General features: G+C 38.7%; 1 protein-coding gene across 2 annotated transcripts in view; it reads left to right on the top strand.

The window, feature by feature from the left end:
* The first annotated feature begins 212 nt into the window (after positions 1-212).
* The window catches only part of map3k7 (mitogen-activated protein kinase kinase kinase 7), a 109,558-nt gene continuing 93,843 nt past the window's right edge, over positions 213-15,927 (top strand). For both annotated transcript variants that reach the window (XM_080192635.1, XM_080192634.1), the window contains exon 1: positions 213-498. In XM_080192635.1, coding sequence (XP_080048761.1) covers positions 421-498 — 78 coding nt within the window. In that variant the 5' untranslated portion in view covers positions 213-420. The remainder of the gene's footprint in view (positions 499-15,927) is intronic.

Here is a 15,927-nt window from a genome sequence, read left to right as displayed (position 1 = left end):
TGCTTTCTTTCAAACTTTCAAATTTAAGTTCACGCGCAACCATTACAAGCCCTGTCGCGCAGGCGCAGCCATTCCAGGCCCTTCAGCGCAGGCGCAGCCAGTCCAAGCTTTCCGGCGCAGGCGCACCGACGCCTCCCGCGGACCCCGGCTCCGCCCCCTTGCTGCCGCTCGGGCGACGTCAGTTCCGTCAGCGAGCAGCGCTTTCCCCGGATGTTTGCGGGCCGGATTAACCCCGGAAATGCCGGATGAAGCCGGTGGGAGCGGAGCGCTGCAGGAATCGCGGTTCGGCCTGGGCAGAATCCGGCTTGTGACACCGGCGGCAAACTCGAGCGGCCGAGTCGGGGAGCCGGCTGGCCGGGCGGCCTGGGCCTGGGCCGGGGGGCGGGGGCTGATCACCCCCTCGCAGTGCTGGCTGCAGGGATGTCGGCGGAGATGATCGATAACTCGCAAGCGCTGCACTTCGAGGAGATCAACTACAATGAGATCGATGTGGAGGAGGTGAGACAGGGAGCGGGGGCTGGGTGGCGGTGAAGAAGGCGAGAGGGGGAGACTGAACGGGGGAGGACAGAGCGGGGCCACAGCCTGGAGAGGGGGGAGGGAAGGAGTCCTGGCCTCAGCCCCCGGGCCTGTCCTCCTTTAGCAGAATAAGGAAATGGGTTAAAGTCCAGCGATGAACGTTTGCTCAGATTGTAAACAGGTTACTGAAAGGTACATCCTGTCCCTGTAAAATATTCTCTTGGTAATTTCACCCTCTAATGCACTCCGAGTGCACTCGAGTTGTCTGAGGACCTTCATTGTGTAGCTTTTATTTTAAAGAGTAATTTGAAATGTTTGTTTCTCCCACTACCCCGCCCCCATAAAACAATTAGCAAAAATATCTGTACAGTTTGAATTGGTCAGGTGAGGCACGCTTATTTATTTCAACCCTTGTTATATTTACGTTTTTTATGAGAATAAATTGGAATAAAATAAAACAACCAACATAAACATCTCAGGAACTATTCTAGTTTGTTCCTTTGTGATTTTCAAACTGATTTCATTTTTCCCCTCAATAACTTGTTGTCCAAACCAGAAATTTATCCTGTGGCTTGTCTGTTTTCTGCAACCTGCTGCTAATTCATACATGATAGTGAAGAGTTTCCAGGCTATGATGGGCTTTGCTGCTGTAACTATTTCAGGATTCTAAAGCTTAAATGTTTGCTCATGGACATGTAGGCTCTGAACAAATCTTTTATAAAGATGGTTTGGTTAAAATGTTTTTTTTAAGAAAACGCCATCCCTTTAAATAATCAGGGAGGCAATGCGGAGCTTTGACAGATCTTCAATGGTCCTTATGTAACAATAGATAACCACATTATCTATAGTGATTGACCTTTTAAAGGATGTGCTGTTATAATATTGCTGTAACTGTATCTCGCAAAGCATCTGGCTTTGTTAGTGAACCCAGAACTCAGTATTGTTCTGGTCCTTTGTACAGCTCAGGCTGCAAGTTTAATATGAGTATGAACTAGCACTTATCTAGTATACTGTGTTCAGTAAATAATCATGAGTCTCCATGCTATAGTTAGCAGAACTTACTGTTATATGAATTACATAACTTGGAATGAAAGGAAGTAACTGTTATTTGGAAGGGGAGAAGCTTTTGTGATAATGATATCTCAATCCACAAAAAAGTCTTTGTTACACTGGAGAGTTTTGAGAGAATTTTATAATATGTGGCATATTGGACGTATGAAATGATTTTACCTTCAATAATGCTGGTTGAAAATGATCGGTTGAAAACAAAAGCTTCACTGCAAAAGGGTTATCCTCAAGTTCTAAATAGTCCAAATGGTGCTGAAATATTTTAAAACACGAGAAATGGCAATACAACACTACACTGCAAAGTCCAATCCAATCCAATCCTTATCTAATGTGGACTTCCAGCAGAGGTCTCTGCAAAGCAGTTAGGAGCCCCTTTGACTGTTTCATTCCCTGTTTCTGATTCAGGTACATAAGTAATCTGACTGCTGTCACTTCCTTTTAATCAAATGATTGAAGTTGGTTAATTTAACGGGGGCTGCAGTTTAAAAATGTGATTCTTCTTGTCAGTAAATATTCAATTTTTCAATATATTTTAATCAAAAAGTGTCCAAATCCTCATGTTGCTTTGAAAAGTCTATTTGTCAAAATACTAAATGAATGTTTTGAATTTGCTAATGAGGCTTCATATTCTATAGTTTTGGATAATCTAGCTGAAGTATTTTATTACATCTGATTTGAATACTTGTAGTACAACTTGTGTTAAAAGACACATATCAGTGAATTGTTGCAACATTAGTGTTATAAAGGGAGGGATACTTTTTGTTCTTAGCCTTAAAACTACTGAGTAAAGAGAGACGTGGTGTAATGCTCTGTCTTCAATGACATTGGAAAATTGTTTTCCAGGGATGACATGAATGGAGAATTCCATGCACAATGCCTTGTTGTGATGCTGATTGGGAGAGATGTACGTAAAATGTGCTAAAGCTTCCTTCAATTAGTAGTTAGAAATCATAAAGTTGCACAATAAAGTGATTCAGGGAACAACAATAAATCTGCAGATTTTCGTATTGGACGATTCAGGAAAGACTTTCAAAAGAGAATTGGATCATTATCTAAAGAGGGAAAGTTTGCAGGGTTGTGGGGAAAAAGGCAGTGGAGTGGCACGAGATGAATTGTTCTTGTGGAAAGCCAGTACAGATATGACATAGATTGCTTCCTTCTGTATTGTAACTGTTCAGTGATTCTATGATTTATCATTTAGGGTTATGGAAGATTTAGTAAGCCATACTCTCTTTAACATGCTACACACAATGCATACCTTGGGAGTCCTTCATTTTGCCACAGTGTTTGGTATAATTATACATGTTAGTGTAAAAGATATTATAATCTGAAGAAAGGAGGAAAAGAAAATAATGTTGTCTACTGTCCTTGTGTATGTGATAAATTCTACCTGACAGCATTTTTTAATAGAATTATGGAATGGGGTGTTTCTTAGACAGTTATATGAGCTATGTTTGTGGTACGTAAAATACATATTGAGCTACAAACTAGTTGTTGTATAAGGGTGAAAGTAAATTAATTAACTGATTTCAGCATTGTGCCAGCTACTGATATTCCCATTGTACAAAACAGAATTACTAAGAATAACCCATTTAGAGAAATTGTAGATGATCTCATAAGACACAGTTAATTTGTTAATTTTTGTTGGACTAATAAGAGAAAGTTTAAAATAATCGCTGATGCTGTTGATACTTTTTTTCATTTCTTTTAACTATATTCATACACAATTCCCATTAATCAGTTGTTAAATTCAGTGCTGGCAATGTCACATACCTTTAATTGCTGTGTATTTTTATCCATTTAGTATTTGACAGTTGGCAAAGAGTGTTGGGCTGTGCACTTCAGGGATGTGTTTAACTGCTCATCCACCATATATGGGTAGCTGTAGACAAGATTCTGGACTTGCCCAAATGCAAAAACCTGGGCAGCAGATCCTCTGTTGGAAAGGTTGGCAAAATCTTCAGGTTCCTGCTGTCAAGGAAAGCTCCAGGCTCAGACGAGATGCCAGGACCCAGCCCTTGTGCATCAGTCACTGAAAGTAAGCGTGCAGATACAGCAGGCAGTAAAGAAGGCAAGTGGCACTTGGTCTTCATAGCAAGAGGATTTGAGTAAAGGGATAGGAATGGTTTACTGCAATTGTATAGGGTGTTGCTGAGGCCGCATTTGGAATATTTTGCACAATTTTAGTGTCTTTACCTGAGGAAGGTCCTTGCTAGAGAGAGTTTAGCGAATGTTTATCAAGTTGAGTCCTGGGATGGCAGGTCCCTCATATGAGGAGATACTAAGTTGGTTAGGATTATATTCACTGAAGCTTAGAAGAGTGAGTGTGGATCTCATAGAAACTTACAAAATTCTAATATGGTTAGACAGGGTAGATTTAGAAAGAATGTTCTAATGGTGGGGGAGTCCAGAACTAGGGATCATAGTTTGAGGATAAGGCGCGGAGAAATTTCTTCCACCAGAAGGTGGTGAATGTGTGGAACTCACTACCACAGAATGTAGTTGGAGCCAAAATGTCTGATTTCAAGAAGTTAGTTATAGGTCTTGGGGCTAAAGGGATCAAGGGATATGGGGGAAAGGGGGATCAGGATATTGAATTTGATTCAAATTCAAATTTGATCAGTCATGATCAAAATGAATGGTGGAGCAGGCTCAAAGGTCAAATGGCCTACTCCTGCTTCTAGTTTCTATGTTTATATGACCCCAGCTAGCGACGAAACTCTCAGTTCTATCACAAAGTGGGAGCACCAAATAATTCCTCAGGAGTTCAAGGATGCCATAATTGATCACTCATACAAAGAAAAAAGGACAAAGATCTGTATGACAACCACTGACATGTCTTGTTGCTTATAACAGCTGATCATATTCAAGCAAAAGTTCTATTCTAAAGACTGGTACATTATGTATAAGATCATGTACTAGCAGAAAGTCAGAGTTGGTTCAGGAAAGGCAGGGGCACTTGTGCCATGATCTTCACTTTTCAACAAATATGAGAGAAAAATGACAGATGGAACTCTACTGTGCCTTTGTTGATCTGCTGAAGACGTTTGGCTCAGTAAATAGAAAGGACTTATGGAAAGTCATGCCCAAATGTCCTGTTAGAGGTGTAAATCGGATACAGTAGTTTTGCGATGGAATGCTGGTCAGAGTCAGTGACTGTGATGATTAAGTGGTGTGAAGCAGAGGTGTGTCATGGCCCCTGTGCACTTCAGTAAATTCTTTACTGTCGTGTTTTCTGGGACATTTGATGGGATGTACATCCAATTCAGAACAGATGGTAATTGCTTCAATCTGTGGCAACTGAAATCCTCAACTAGGATTTCAGAGATGATTTGGGAATTGCTATTTGCCGGCAACTGTGCCCTCATGACACATTTTCAAAGTGACTGAAAACGATTATGGGCTAACCATCAGCTTAAGCAAGACAGAGATACTCCAGCAACCAACAAATTCTGACTATACCCCATCTACTATAACTATCAGTGACACATCCTGAAGGCTGCTGATAACTTTGCTTATCTCGGAAACACAATCTCCAGAAATTGCTCCGTCGATAGTAAAGTGGCAAATAAAATTGCCAGCGCAAACTCAGCATTTGCCTCTTTACATGAGAAACTGTGGAGGAAACAAGGTATCAAACTTCCAACAAAACTGGCTAAGTGGTAATATCTACCTTTATATAATGCCTTGTGACATGGAATACTTACTCCAGATACATTAAGCAGTTGGACAGGTTCCAAATGAAATACATTCAGAGAATCATGGGCATCAAATTGGAGGGCAAAGTGCTCAACACTGGTACTTCAAAGAGAAGAAATGTCTGTAACTGAAAAGCAGTCATCATCATATGGTGTGGATTTGTAGTATGTTTTACTGACGATAAAATCTCTAAAGCGGTCACATATTTACTGCTTGTGAGGTAGACCTAGGTTGAAGTACTACTTCTTGAAGGCAAGAAGTACATTTTCACTAAAGACCAGGAGAACGATGTCAAATAGTCGCATTATTTTCTACCAACATCAAAGAAAGCAGGCAGCCAAGGATAAAAGACAAGCTAGAAGGACAGACACTCCCAACAAAATCAGACTGTTTATCCTTATTTACGTAGTGGAAAGCTGTACAAGCCTGCAATTGAAAGTCACAGCTATGTTTGAGCATTCAACAGACAACTCTACTATTTTTGATAAAGGGAAGTCCGTGAACAGACAATGGTATTTTAAAATGTGTTCATCGTACAGGAGCAAAGGGAAGGAACTTATATGGATTAGTGACAGATATATTTTTGATTGAGAATCCAATAGTGGAGTTCTCATTCTAATGCACCTTTCTGAATTGGACTTAAGGTAACAGATCAGAAGCTTAGGTAGCTTTAGGCAAGTGTATAAAACACAGTGAGTTGATTTGGATTAGAACTTTGCATTCTTAATGAGATTGAAGTCTTGGGATGTGCTAACCATTTCTGATGTCACCTGAACCATGCAGTAGCATTTGTTATCGTACTGACATTCATCTTTTTAAGTTCAAGTATTTTCATGAAGGAGAATGCAAGCCTGGAGGCGAGTGCTTTCTGCTCTGCATATTGAGTACAAAAATATATTATTTAGCAATATATTTTGTACTTTTGGGCCAAAAACTTTGAATTTCGTCGAGTGCCAGTTTGTGCTCTGTTTTCCTGGAATTAATCTGCATCTGACCGTTTTTGAGGCCAGTGTAAAATAATGATCTATCTCTGTCAAAATGAATTGAGCCACAGTGGAAAGGCAACTGATCCTCTGCTTCAGCGGGAAATTCAGACTAACTTTTCAGGTGCAAATGTATTTCTAATTACATTTCTCAACTGGAGGAAGTAGCATATTGAACAAAAGACTTCTATAGTTTTTTTTCCCCTCTTTTCATAGGTATGTCCTGTTTTATATTTTAAAACCAACTCTGCAACAGTTTCATGTCACTTGCTTACATCAGACCTTGAAGCTGATTTCTAAGTATGGTACAGTAGGCTGAAGTTTTGTTACTGTCGCTTTGATATTAAATGGGGATGTTGGCATTCCTGGCTAGGCCAATATTTATTGCCCATTCCTAATTGCCCTTGAGAATGTGGTGGTGAGCTGCTTTCTTGAACCGTTGCAATCCATTTTTAAAAACCAAGACTGGTTTATCAGCACTTGTATGTTATTTTTCTCAGCTGTACAATCTTGAGCTGCTTTTGTGTTTTCAGAAACATATTGCTTAAGTTCATAATGCAAATAATTTAGTTAATTTTGTTCACTTTCTCAGACAAATACCTTTAAGTAGTAAATCATTAACTGAAGGCTGTCAGCATTGCATAAGACATGAGATCTTTACCATGCTGTATCACAGAATGGTTGGACACTGAACCATCAACTTGTGATAAGACAGAAAACCCAAAGTAAATTTCCTTCCCTACCGGTCTCCTTTTGTATACCTTTTGGTTACTTACAATGTGGTATTCGTTATTTTCTCATTTAAAAAATAGTATTAAAAAAGAGAAAATAACTTTTAGAAATGGATTATTACAATGAATATGTATTATTTTGGCTTTGTATGCTGTCCTTTTGGAATTCTGTAATTACTATGTTCTAAAACCAACCTTTTTGCGAGCAATTTGTCTTGGAAAAAATTGGAGCAAGTAAAATTAAAAATGCAACTAGCAACTTGTACTCGAGTGTCATAGATTTGTTCATTACTAGTGACAGAAATTTTTGTAGTTTTTAATCTTTTTTTGAAGTACATGGATGTCCAGATCTTCAAGGTACAGGGTATTGTGGAGATGGGTGAAATACAGATTCAGTACAATTGCTTAAAATACCCCAAATACTCCTTGGATTCCTAGTGGAAATGAAACCCCCAAACTGTGGTACAATTATAAGAAATTAAAAAAGCTGCTTTTTTTCTCCTCATAATAGGTCTTTTTAAGAAAGAAGGCAGCAGTGTACCCAGCACAGTAATTTCTTCCACAGCTTTACAAATTTCTGAATGTTGTTTCCATTTTGGTTACTTAAAGATCTTGTTTGTGAGGCCATGTTTTCTATTACTTCTATGATAACCAAGGTTTATTTATACAATGTGGCTCCATTGCATGGCTAAATTAGGACACTGTTCCTAATTAAGCTGTTTGAAACAAGTGATTGCTTTCTCTTTTAACAGAGGCATTAGCCCATTCAAAGTAAGTATGTTTGCTAATGCTCGTATTTACAGCAGCTCTTTACTTGGCACAAAGAAATTTAATGTGAATACATACAATATTTGAAGTGGATGATTTCAGGGCAATTGACAAATCTAAGCAATGGATCAGCTGGCAGAAAAGGTGGTTTTAATTGAGTAATTGTGATGTACTTGCAAAGTTGATAACATGTAGTGACATATTCAGAGTTGCCTTCTCTAGTTATCTCTTACCAGTGTTGCATAATCACAGGGATACCACAGTCCACTTCTTGTTTAAAAAAAAGTTAGCTTTTCCAGAGTTCATCTCCTGTGTAAGACATCCTGTTTTTAACTGAAGTAAAATAATCTGAGTGTAACTGAATGGGTTCATCATCCAGTCAGTCAAAAGCTGAACTGAAATTTCTACAGCTTGCTTTTAAAGCCCACTGTGGAGATGTGTTTTGTTTCGTATTAGCCAACCTAAACCTGTTTATGTCAGTGATTGGGGAAAAAAGGAACAAATGAGAAACTTATTGCAACAATTATAAACTTTCCATGTTAAACTCTCAGTAAAATCCAAGTTGTTCATTTTAGGTGATTTTGCATACAAAAAATGTATGCTTACTAAAGATACAGCCAGTTTACATATTTTCTCCAGGGAGAGGAACCAGCCTCCCCTGCCTGATGTGGTCTACATGTATTTTTTCACTGTTTCTAACTCTTGCCAGTGACACACACAAACTAATCTTTTGAGGTGGCATATTCAGAGTTGGAATGAAGGCACATTGGGTACCAGATAATCTATCTGTATCTACATTATTTATAAAAATCATAATCTGATTTAGTCAGCAGCACTGCAGAAACCAATGGCGAAATGCATTTAATACACTTTCTATCACATTCCAAAGTAAAGGAAAAAGGCAAGGAACTCAGCTGACAACAATACTGGACAAAACTATGCTTGAACTCTTTTGTATGCACTCACCTGGTGCTTTCAGTTTTTTGATTGATTTATGATAAATCATATTATTTAATAGCAATTATGAGGATTTGATGGCATGACAAAATCAAAAACAACAAGATCCTTGTTTGTGCTGGGCTCTACCACATGAGGGCAATTAAGAGCCTTCCCTAAAAGGTAGCTTTTAATGAACCTGTAGGTTTTTACAACACTCGATGGTAATTTCATGGTAACTTCTACTGAGACCAGCTTTTTACAATAAAGTAGATTGTGATTCTGGAGCAGTGACAAGAGATAACTCGAGAAGGCAGCTCTGAATATGTCGCTGCCACATATTACCAAATTTGTAAGAACACCATAGTCACTTGGTTAAAACTCTGTTTCCTGACAGCTGATCCAATTGGTTGGATTTTAGAGTTAATTGCCACGAGTGCAGCCACTTCAAATGTTGTCTGTATTCACAAGAAATTCCTTTGTATGCCAATTAAAAAGTCGTATTAGCAAATACATTTACTTTGAATGGGCTAAACTCCCAGAGGAAGCTTTCAATTCCATATTTTTAATTAATTGAATTCAAAATCCACCAGCTGCTGTAATGGAATTTGAACCCATGCCTCCAGAGGATTAGCCTGGACCTCTGGATTACTGGTTTAGTGACATTGCTACTATGTCACCGCCTTTCCATTCAACGTGCCCTGAGGAGGGCCAGCGAGAGTGCAGCTAAAGAAATTTCCCCAAGCACCAATGATAATGTGAACATCCTGTGGACATCCATGACAATGTCGCATTAGATTCGTCAATCAAGAGAGGACCCACAGGAGACAGTGAAACCATTTGCAGCCTGGATATACTCAAAGTATATCCAGGCTGATGAGGAGTCATCACTGCTATTAGACTTCAACTTGCCCTTAAAGTTGCTTCTTAGAACCTAGCATTTGACCAAGTTTTTGATCATCTGCCCTAATATCCTCTTTGTGGCTTAATAATTAATTTTCATAGAACCCCAACAATACAGAAGAAGGCCATTCGACCCAACAAGTCTACACCAGTCACAATTGCACCCAGGCTGTATCCCCATAACCCCACATATTTACCCTGTTAATCCCCCGTGACACCAAGGGGCAATTTAAGATGGCCAATCAACCTAATCTGCACAGTTTGAGTGTGGGGGAAACAGGAGCACCCGGAGGAAACTCTCACAAACACAGAGAGAACATGCACACTCTTCACAGGTATTCACCCAAGGCCGGAATTGAAGCTGAATCCCTGGTGCTGTGAGGCAGCAGTGCTAACCCCTGTGCCACTGTGCCAACCCTTGTGCCACCATGATGATGATCCTAAGAAATGCCTTTGGTTGTTTTGGTACATTTAAGGCATTACAGTATATAAATACAAGTTGTTCTGTGGCCTAAATAGAACACACACTTATAATTTGTACGAAGAATAAAAATATTGCATGAATATGGGGAAAGAGCAAGGGAGCAGGACTAACTGGATTACTCTTTGAAAGAGCTAGTAACAGATGTGATAGGCTGAAGGGCCTCCTTTTATGTTGAACGTTCAATAACTCTATCATAATGTTTACAATCTTAAAAAAAAGCCTGGTTTGCTGTGACTTTGTGACAACATAACTGCTGATATTCAGTGCATAAGGTTAAGTTTATTGTGTTGTTTTAAAATGAGCTGCACAAAATGTTCCACCCTTGGAAACACATTGCAGGAAGGTGGGCACTGTTCAAGCTACCACTAATATGCAGTTTGGGATCATATTCATAACACTTTATGATAAATAAAATGTGACATTCTTTAAAAAGAATGCACAGTGAAATGCTGAGTCTCTAGCATAATTTCAAACATTGTTATTTTTAATAGATTTTCCTGTCATTTGCAATCTTAAGGCATCGAGGCGGGGGGATTACAAAGTATTTTACAGTTGTACTTAATGATTCAGCTGAAGACTTGTGAGTAATTGTACCATGTAGTGTAGTATTAAGCTATACTGAATAGTGATTCCAAGTTTGAATTGTGTCTATGGCAAATTAACTAATCTCAACCAGGATAGCTGATTTGGCACTGTAGTTATTCATCAGGGACAGCAAGATATGGACCAAGTATCTGTTCTGGATTGCTGTAGATCAGCGGACAGGAATAATGAGTGAAAAGTCATGGTGAAGTAGGCAGTTTTTTGATGGCGTGGGATGTGGGGTTGGAAGTTCAGTTCAGGGTCAAAATAGGGTGACAAGATTGCTGTTCAGCTCAAGATGATGGCCAGGGAGCAGGTTAGAATCAGTGGCTAGGAAATGGAATTTATGGATGGACAGAAGACGATGACTTTAGTCTTCCCAATATTTAATTGGAGGAAATTTTAATTCATCCTGACTGGACTATGTTGAATGACAAGTTTGACAACAAAGATACACTGGAGGTATTGGTGAGATCGTGGTGAGGTAGAACTGGCTGTCATTACTCTATGTGTAAAAGCTGACATTGTTTTCATGGATGATGTCTGGAGAATAATGCCAAGAGGCAGCATGCAGATAAGAAATGGGAACGGGTCAAGTATGAAATATTGAGGAATTCCTAAGATGATGATATGGAGTGGAAATAGAAGCCATTACAGGGGATTCTTTGGTTGCGAGTAGTTAGGTAAGAGTGGAACCAGGGGAGGACACTCCCCCACAGCTAGACAATGGAGGAGGATAGTTTGGTGAACAGTGTCAAAAGCTGCAGCGAGATTTTGGAGGATGAGGAAGCATAGTTTAACACAGGGTAGGATATCTTTTATGATTTTGACTCGAGCTGTTTAGGTTATGTGGTAGGGGCAAAAAGCGGATAGGGAGGTTGAGACTCGTAGTTGCAAACGAAATCAATAGCAGTTCATTCAGGAAACCCGCCTTTTGAGATAAAAAAAACAAATTTGGCACTTTATGCTGTTCATATTCAAACTATGTAAAGTTACTTTATTTTTGGTCATTTGTAACTTTTTAGTGGACACAATCTTTCAACACAGAATAAATCATCACTTTACTATAAATTGGCTGGCTCAGTGGAATAGCCTGACCAATTTGCCAAGTAGATAATGCCAAGCTTCTAAAATCCTCATGCAGATTCAATTTAATAGCCCCGTTATGCACAGATGTAGGAATGAGTGAAAATGCTGCCTTATTTCAGTCATCTATACATTTAAGTTATCTAAACAAGGTTATTTTTGACCAGGAATGCCTACACGGGTTTATTTAAAAAATACACAGATTAACTCTTCTAACCAATCTGATCAAAAGAAAACACTCTTGAATGCATTGTTGTCAATTAAAGGTATTCTATCTTGAATTGAATCATTTTTGTATTGTAAGTGATTAGATTAAAGCTCTTCAGATAATAAATTCATTATTTGCTATTTATTGTAAAGTTTAATCCTACAGCAGTCTCTGGTCATCAAGAAGATGCGACATTCCATCATAGTAGCTGTGCAGAATGGTTGTCAGCTGTATCTAGTGACCTCATGGTGACATTGTGTGGGGAACTATTGTTAGCTTTAGAATATTAGAATTATTTGGCTCTGTGCTCATAGTATCTTCCTTAATTCTTTTTTCTCCCTTACTGTACTAATTGTCTCTGTTAAACACAGAAACAAATCTAGAGAAGAAAAACCCTCCTCCAATTAGCATTGTTATAAATTTTAAATCTACTCCATGGAAATGAAGCTTGTCGAGGTCCAACAGTTTAAATATTTACATTTAAACCTGCCATTCTTGGAAACTCTTTCTCATTCTTCCCTGTGGCAGCAGAATGAATTGCCCCCAGGTGATAAACATCATGAGCATATCGATGCATGTTCTGCACATCTTGCTATTGGTTTTTAGTGTTTGATCAACGCCCCGCATAAATTGAGAAATGTTTTGAATATCTATCCTTTTAGAACTTTGGATATTACCATTCTCTAATTAGTGAACCAGAAAAATGAAAAGCACTCAAATATTCAAAGAATAGCTTTGCATTTTAAAGGCCTACAACTGACCTTGATTGAAACATAATCATTAATCCTATCCAAGAAACGTGTATGAATTTTATTCATTTTGTTAATGAACACCAACTCAAAGTCAGATGGTGTAAGCATGCCATTATCAGGAGAATTACCATATCTTACAGAACTTTATTAATAATGATTATCAGTGAGACACAGCTTGGATGATGTTCATCCTCCGTTTTCCTCAGGTCAGTTGTTAGGTTTTCCACTGTTGGCTGTCACTGAAACAAGATTTATTCAAGACATGTGGATAATGCATTTTGGCTTTATTTTTATTGTTTACTGTTTATTTCCAAATAATCTTATGTGCTGATGATGTAATTATTGTGGCATGTACTTTTGCATCTTTGCTTTTGCTTTGCTTTTTTAATCAAAGGCCAGCTAATATTTTCTCTTCCAGAATTATTTAATAGATTATAGTTGCTCTCTGCAATGTGTAAATTTGTTTAATAGTAGATTACTGTCTGAGCCAAAATTAATTCCTATGTCAGAACTTATTAGTTAATCTCTTGCTCCTCCTCACTGTATAATGGCTGAGTTCTAAAATGGGTAATGTGTTTATCTTCTACACCACTTTCATAAAGTTCTGCATTCTTTCTATTTATAAACGTTTCCCAGTCTCTTGTGCAGTTGAGGTTTCTTCCCTAGTTATCATATAACTAAAACAACATTGAGGTTTCTGTGATATTAATAGCACTGGCTCCATGCAAAGTGAGTTACAATTGGCATAGTTTTTGTCGCATGGCAGGGATCTGCACTCTTTGCTTGTTGACCTCACCAAGGCCTTTGACAAATGTCAATAATTAGGCTTCAGAAATAATTATCCAAGCTTGGCTTCCAAAATGTCAGTTGCAAGATGACATTCTTGGCAAACTAATCATTTGCATTACCATTTTGATGAAGGTGTTAAAGTGAGATGCTCACATTTGTTTTCAAACCACTGGAAACGTTTTCAAAGTTTGTATGTAACAGTGGAAAGGGTGGGCATGTAAACACTGGTCTTAAAGTATACACAGCCCCAATTTTTTTTCTTGCCACAGTTGCTACCCACTGCTGGGTAACAGTTGACCTTGAGAAAACTGACGATGAACATCGCCCAAGCTGTGTCTCACTAAAATTCATTATTAATAGAATTTTGTAAGATGTGGTCATTTTCCCCCATTATGGCGTGCTTGCAACATCTGATTTTGAATTAACAAAATTAGTAAAACTATTATATATTTCTTGGGTAGGATTACTGGTTATGCTTTCATCAAGGCCAGCTGTAGGTATTTAAAATGCAACACCATTTTTTTGAATACTCATTCTTTTCATGTTTTCCAGACCACTAGAATAGTGGAAACAGAATAGTTGAAATGTAAGTTTGACAGAGCTTTTTTTTAAGGAGCAAATCAATATTAAAAAGACGAGTATAACATTTAATGTAAGAATTTGTCAAAATGCAAAGCTACAAAAATTCGCTTAAATGTAAATGATCTTTTGTTGTGCTGTAATTATTACTTTATCTCCAAGTAAATCAATGACTGCAAAGTATGCTAAAACAGCCTGGCAAGATTTTTAAACAGAAATTTGTGGTTTTTGTCAAGCTGATTACAATAAGTTGTTCTGTTTTTCCAGAAAATGTGCATATCAAAATGTGGGTGTGTCCTTGAAGTTAGGAAGTTGACGTTTAGCTGTTGTTTAGTTAATGTTATTAATAATTAATATTGTTTAGTAATTAATAAGCCATCATTTAGATAATTTTGTATTACTGGGCCTTGAACCTGCTGCAGAAAGGGGGCTTATCAAAGAACTCCACAGGTTCCACATACACCTACAGATCATCTAGAGCATCTAATTATAATAAGATTACAAAAACATAATCGATAGTGAAGCAATGCAGGTAAAGGCTTGCAATAGAGTGCTCTTTGAAAATGAAAAGATCATGTGTAGCAAGCTAATGACATCAAAAAGAATGACCACCATCAAGTATATTTCTCAGACAAAATATGATGAACTTCAGCATGATGGTATTAGATTGGAAACATAATATCATGGATCAGTTTGGACGTGTAATTATTTGCAAGAAGTAGCATAACTCAAGAGAGACAACTTGGTTTGAAAGTTTTTTCTGCAGGTGTGAACAAATGGTGATTGAATTTCTATGTACAGGTCATCAATTATTGGCAACCTGTTTGTACAGCGGTTAGCACTGCTGCTTCACAGCACCAGGGACCTGGGTTTAATTCTGGCCTAATTGTGAAGTTTGCACGTTCTCCTCATGTCTGTGTGGGTTTCATCCAGGTGCTCCGGTTTCCTCCCACAGCCCAAAGATGTGCAGGTTAGATTGCTCGGCTGTGCTAAATTAGCCCTAGTGTCATAGAACATAGAACATTACAGCACAGTACCGGCCCTTCGGCCTTCAATGTTGTGCTGAGCTATGTCCAATCCCAAGATCAAGCTATCCCTTCCCTATCATTCTGGTGTGCTCCACGTGCCTGTCCAATAACCGCTTGAAAGTTCCTAAAGTGTCTGTCTCCACTGTCACAGCAGGCAGTCTATTCCACACCCCAACCACTCTGAGGAAAGAATCTACCTCGGACATCCGTCCTATATCTCCCACCATAAACCTTATAGTTATGCCCCCTAGTAACAGCTACATCCACCCAAGGAAATAGTCTTTGCACGTCTACTCTATCAATCCCTCTCATCATCATATAAACCTCTAAGTGGCCTCTCATCCTCCTCTGCTCTAAAGAGAAAAGCCCCACCTCCCTCAACCTTTCCTCATAAGACCTATCCTCCAAACCAGGCAGCATCCTGCTAAATCTCCTCTGCATTCTCTCCAATGTTTCCACATCCTTCTTATAGTGAGGTGACCAGAACTGAACACAATATTCCAAATGTGGTCTCACCAACGTCCGGTATAGTTGCAGCATAAAAATGTCAGGGTGATTAACAGGATAAAGGTGGAGGTTTACGAGAATAGGATTGTGCAGACGTGATGGGCCAAATGGCCACCTTCTGCACTGTAGGGATTCTGTAACTATGGGATTCTATATGTACAGCAAGAAAACAGAAAAAAGCAAGACATATGCTAGAAATCTGAGCGAGGAAAATATTTAGCGAGGCAGCCTCCACCACTTTAACGGGCAGAGAATTCCAGAGATTCACCACCCTTTGAGTGAAGAAGTTCCCCCTCAACTCCGTTCTA

Source organism: Carcharhinus amblyrhynchos, chromosome 7 (assembly GCF_965287045.1).
Source record: "Carcharhinus amblyrhynchos chromosome 7, sCarAmb.v2.hapA, whole genome shotgun sequence".
Classification (NCBI taxonomy): Eukaryota; Metazoa; Chordata; class Chondrichthyes; order Carcharhiniformes; family Carcharhinidae; genus Carcharhinus; species Carcharhinus amblyrhynchos.
Note: the sequence above shows the minus strand (reverse complement) of the source record. Positions and strands in the feature narration are given on the sequence as shown.